The sequence below is a fragment of the Numenius arquata genome, chromosome 6 (assembly GCF_964106895.1).
Source record: "Numenius arquata chromosome 6, bNumArq3.hap1.1, whole genome shotgun sequence".
In the NCBI taxonomy this organism is placed as follows: Eukaryota; Metazoa; Chordata; class Aves; order Charadriiformes; family Scolopacidae; genus Numenius; species Numenius arquata.
The window spans coordinates 41,487,810-41,492,926 of NC_133581.1; the positions used below are offsets into that span (position 1 = coordinate 41,487,810).

Here is a 5,117-nt window from a genome sequence, read left to right on the forward strand (position 1 = left end):
CGCCGCCGCCAACTGCCGCCGCGGCCCCCGCGCGCCGCCCGCTCCCGCCCCACCCCGCCCGCGTGCGCGGCGGCAGCCAATCAGAGCGGAGGGGCGGGGCGGGAGCGCGCTCTACTGGCACCCTGCCGCCCCCTAGCGGCCGCGCTCGGAGCTGGGCGCGGGGCGGGGTCGCCGCCGGTCGTCGCCCCCCCCATGGCGACACACGCCGCAAACGTCTCTCCCCTTCCCCTCAAGAGATCCAAAGAGCGACACCCACCCACCCACCCCCGCCTCGACTTTATTCAGCATCTTTGGGCCGTTACAAGTCAGTACATGCGACGTCCATTGCCCTTAAAATAAATTCAAAGGCCCCAAATGGCTGCCTGCACCGAAAAGGAGCAAGAAGGTACCTGTGGTGATGAAACCCAGCGCAGGACACCCCTTACCCCCTAAATTAGGAACATATTCTGTGCAGAAATGGAGTGTCCTTCTGTAGGAGTGGCCAGACATCACACGCAGGGAAGGGCACAAAGCGGTCACACCAACCACCCAGGATCGCTACCCAAATAACTCTTTAAATATAAAGGGGCCAGGGGTTTAGAAAGCTGGTGCAGCATCACAGCTGGCTACAGGATGTTGCTGCTGACCCCCGGGATCAGAAATCGCAGCACACTGTAACCAGAGGTGGCACATCCGTGGGATTAGATGGGTGGCAGGGGGAGGGCAGAGACTTCTGCAGAACTAACTGTTCAGAAGCAAGTTTCAACTAAAGGGATTGATGCAACTGAGCATAACTAGGACTTTTTGGGGGGTTGAAGGATTCACCAAGCTGGCCACGGTAAAAGAAAAACTGCAAACACCAGAGGAGATCCAAAGTAGGTATGAAACAAGTCCCCCAAACCAAGCCTAATTAGTAACAAGCCCCTTTGGGGACACAAACCTACCCCCTACCCAGTGGGTGAAGAGGCCAAGTGTTGCCAACTCCATCAGCTCAGATCTCCACCCTACAAGGAAGTGCTTTAGAGTAACTTTTCCCCTCGGGCCTGTCACCGAGAGGCAGAGGCCAAGCTCGCTCCTCCCCGAGAAAGACCACTTGAGAACGCACCGTGTACCGTGAGGGAGAGCACGCTGAGGGAATGGGAAGTTTCATTCCAGATTCTTAGCTTGATTTCCTGAGCTAAGGAACCAGGTGGACAGAAACACAGAACAGACCTCAGCAGGATGTGATACTGTCTCTTTGGAAAGGAGATTTGGAGGCAGCGCTGCCACTGTGGCTTGTACAGAACCAGATGGGAGGGAATTTCCCACCCCCTGCGCTGAATGGGGCAACAGGAAGAACGGCTGTTGCCAATCCTTTTACAGCAGAACAGTTTACCCGAGTCTATCCCCAACAGTCTGGCCACCTGCCTCTTCCTTACACGGAAGCTCAGGATTTTGTAACTTCAGACTGCGCTCATTCAGTTAATTCTAGATCTCTAATTACACAAAGCTCCCATCCCAGTCTTTGTCTACTATGAGCCCCCACCCCCCACCCCCGAGATGCAAGTTACCCAGATCAGGTCAATAGCAACATTCATTTTAAAAAACGATCACAAAAAAACCCCTGATTGTTCTCTACAAGACATGCTCTCCACAACTTCGATACAGGGCAAGATCCCACGGATAAAACATGATCCTGTCAGGTCTTTGGCTCTGGTTCCTGACTCAGTTCCCCATACACTTTGCAGGTGAATTCTTTCCTGCTCGTTTCTCCTCTTCTCCCCAGGAGGAAAGGAGCACCAAAGGTTAACCCCCCCCCGGGCACAGAAATGGAGGCGCTGGAGCTGCCTACACACCAGTCTCACTTCTTTCGCTGCTTTTGACATTAGGATCCTCTTGCACCCTTCTCATCTCCAGTCCTTTCACCCATGTGTAGGCAAAGGAGCCACCCAGAACCATCAAGTTACTCGTCCACCACAAGAGGCTCTTTGTCTCCTCAAAGTAGATAACAGCCAGCACCGTTTGGGCACAGGCCTTGGCTGTCCCAGACACGTTGTGGGTGAGCGGGCTAGTGAACTTAATCTGAAGTCCAGTCACATACCCAATGGCAAAGCCAAACAGTCCCCCCAGGGTCATCATACCCCAAAAACTGGGGCTCCCCAGCTTGTCGAAGTGGTAGAGGGTGCGGAACTCGCCCAACAGCATCATGAGCGGGAAGAAGAGGACACAAGCATTGACGTTGTTGTAGAAGGTCAGGCGCCAGATGCTACCATCCACCACAGGCAGCACCTTCTTGGTGTAGATGGCATTGAGCGAGACACACAGGCTTGCCAGGATCCCAAAGAATATACCTGTCCATGACAGAGTGCCCTCTGCTCCTTCCTGGTCAACACCCAGCCAGAAGCCACCTGCAAGCAAACAAATCGGACATCATCTGTAACAACTGCTGAAGAACTCAAAACATACAGTCAGCAATTCATCATCTACCTTAAACTGAACAACCACAACCACAAGCAGAGACAGGCTTAAGGGCTTCCCCCTTCTATTAAGTGAACCCACAAAGTGTCATAACTAGTGTCCTGGGAAGATTTATTTTGGGAGTGCGGGTAATTTACTGTGCTATCATTCAATCTCAGAGGACTGATTCCCACACTGAGCAGGCAGCATGAGTTTAGAAACCAAAGAGCCATGAACTAAAGTTAAAAGCTACTCTTTGTGTACAGGTCAATTTGAGGCGATCGTATGAGTTTTTTTAATTGAAAAGGCAGCAAACTGACACACAGGTAGCAATATTTCTTTCCTCAAGATTTTATTTAAAAAAAGAAAAAAAAAAAAGCCCCACAGGCTTTGCTGCACTGTTAACAGGAAGGGAAAGATAGGTCAGAAAAGATGACGGAAAGATAGTAAACACATGGATGCAATATTAAGAAGCTCGATTCAAAAAAAAAAAAAAAAAAAGAGATCACAAGGCAGAAACTGAGTGCAGTACCTTCACAACGTTAAAGTTCTTTGATGGGTAATGCACTTTTTAAACCACCTCCAGAACAGGAGCTACAAGCTTTGCCTCTCTAGGGCAGAGAGGGAGACCTCTCCCCAGCGAGCTCATAAGCAAAACATAAAAGGGGAGAGGAGCTACTGAAGGAGCACTGCACCGCCCCTCCATTAGCTGCTTCACATTGGAGGCTGCCTGGGAAGTTACCTGCAAAGCAGCTAAGGTGCTTTAAACTATCCCCAAATACAAATGGGTTCAATGCACAGACAGGAAGGGCTTTGCATCAGGCCGCAGAGGATGCTAAACTACGCTGCTACAGGCATATGGGCAACACTCCCACAGCAAAAGGGGATGGTGCTGGGGGGAGAAAGTCTTAGAGAAACCCTGCAAGGCTAGCAGACACCATAGTCCTGGGCAATATCCAAACACAAGACAAGCTGAAGGCAATTGCTTGCATCACTTGGGTGGAAAAAATAGTAGTTCTGCTCCTGTTCCCCTCTAAGGGGAAGAGATTCTCTTGTCTCATTTTCATTCAAGTCCATCTACCAAAGTGAACACGTCTACCTGGAACCAGACTGAAGTCCACATTTTACCACCCTTGGCATCTAAACAGCTCTCCAGTGGAACGCGGGTTGTGGCATTACGGATGCCTTCGGAATGAAAGGCTTGTAAGCAATTCCCGTTAAGCCAGTCAATGCCCTGCCCTACGTCCTAACCACACAACCAGATCTTCTGGTGGTGTTTTACGCTTGGCTTGATCAGCTAACCCTTCATCGCATGTATTCAAACTGTCTGAACTGGCTGGCTCCATTGTACGGTCCCAATGGTGCTGACAAACTGTTATTGTTACCAAAGTTAATAATCAACAAGCACTTGTGAATAGAGAGAAAACCACCTGCTGTTTTGTGGCCTTTATGGGGAAAAAAAAAGAAAAGATAAGGCAAGTTAAACTTCATTACAGAGTAGAGAGCTTTTAGTGCTCAAAGGAAAGAGGAAGCCATGGTCAAGTAAAGAGCAACTTCCCTTCTTAACGAGTTACCAACATGCTCCACACACACAAAGCAGGTTGCCCGAGGCAGAGCAAGGCATGAGCCCAGAGCTACGTCCCCTCACCAGGGAGCCACCACGCACATGGGGATGGCTTCCCATGGGGGAAGACACCCCACCTTCTGCTCTCTGAGGTTATGAGCCTGGCCATGGGGTGGGTGCACCCCCCTCCTGCTCCCCCTCACCTATGATGACTCCGCAGGCCAGGAGGGCGTAGAGGGAGGTGGTCTGCTTGAGGAGCAGGTAGGAGAGCAGCACATTGAAGACGGTGGTGAGGGAGCGTCCCACGTTGTAGAAGGCCACGCCGACGTACTTGAGGCAGAGGTTGTTGGAGGTGACCATGCCGATGAAGACGGCAGAGAGGGGCAGGACGCTGCGGGACACCTTTGGGTCGAGGCGGAGGGCGGGCAGGCCAGAGCAGGGGGGCCCACAGGCCGCCCCCATGCTGAGGCCCAGACAGAGGGCGGCCGTCAGGGCGCACTGGAAGAAGGTGACGAAGATGGGGGCGTTGAGGCGCAAGGAGGGGCTGTCCAGCAGGTATTTGTTGAGGAAGACCATGGCGATGGAGGTGAACCAGTAGAGGCAGACCACCACGGCGATACGCAGGGCCCGCAGCAGGAAGGGCGCCCGCCGGCCCTCGCCGCCCTCCGCCGGCAGCAGCGGGTCGGCGGCGCCGCCGCCCAGCGCCATCCGCAGGATCCCCGTCCGCGTCAGCTGCGCCCTGCTCATGGCGGGCGCGGAACCGTCAGACGACGGGCGCGGAACCGTCAGACGACGGGCCCGGGCCCGTCCCCGCCCCGGCCTCCCTCCTCCTCCTCCCGCCGCCTCCGGCCCCACTCACCCACCGCCGCCGGCCCCGCGCTTCCCGAAGCGCTGCGGCCCCGCCCGCCGCCCTTTATTCACGCCCCGCGGGCGCCGCTCGGCGCCTCCCCGGCCGGCCGGCCGCCATGTCGGGGGAGGGCCCGGCCCGGCCCGGCCCCGCCGCCCCGCCCCGGGGCAGGCCGCGGCAGGCGCGGGGAGCTCGGAGGGGGCAGGCAGGGAAAGTAATTAGCAGCCGGGGCAATTAGCAACAGGGGCAGCTTAGCAAGTGACAACCAGCCGAGCGCAGCCATAAGCGAAG

General features: G+C 54.7%; 1 protein-coding gene across 2 annotated transcripts; it reads right to left on the reverse strand.

Moving 5' to 3' along the window:
• Positions 1-1,806: 1,806 nt before the first annotated feature.
• SLC35C1 (solute carrier family 35 member C1) lies at positions 1,807-4,900 on the reverse strand. 2 transcript variants are annotated; one of them, XM_074149848.1, is made up of 3 exons: positions 4,830-4,900; positions 4,183-4,718; positions 1,807-2,366 (listed from the first exon to the last, which is right to left on the reverse strand). In XM_074149848.1, the coding sequence occupies exons 2-3, from the start codon at positions 4,685-4,687 to the stop codon at positions 1,807-1,809; spliced, it is 1,065 nt and encodes a 354-aa protein (XP_074005949.1). In that variant the 5' UTR covers positions 4,688-4,718; positions 4,830-4,900. The 2 variants fall into 2 exon arrangements, with proteins under 2 accessions (XP_074005949.1, XP_074005948.1); XM_074149847.1 differs by lacking the exon at positions 4,830-4,900 and having other exon boundaries at positions 4,183-4,726.
• Positions 4,901-5,117: the final 217 nt, after the last annotated feature.

Excerpts from the sequence above, each read along its gene's own strand:
- SLC35C1 (XM_074149847.1), bottom strand. The coding sequence starts at position 4,726 with ATGAGCAGGGCGCAGCTGACGCGGACGGGGATCCTGCGGATGGCGCTG. Across the intron at positions 2,367-4,182 it reads GGCCTGCGGAGTCATCATAG|GTGGCTTCTGGCTGGGTGTT; the intron begins GTGAGGGGGAGC and ends GTTTGCTTGCAG.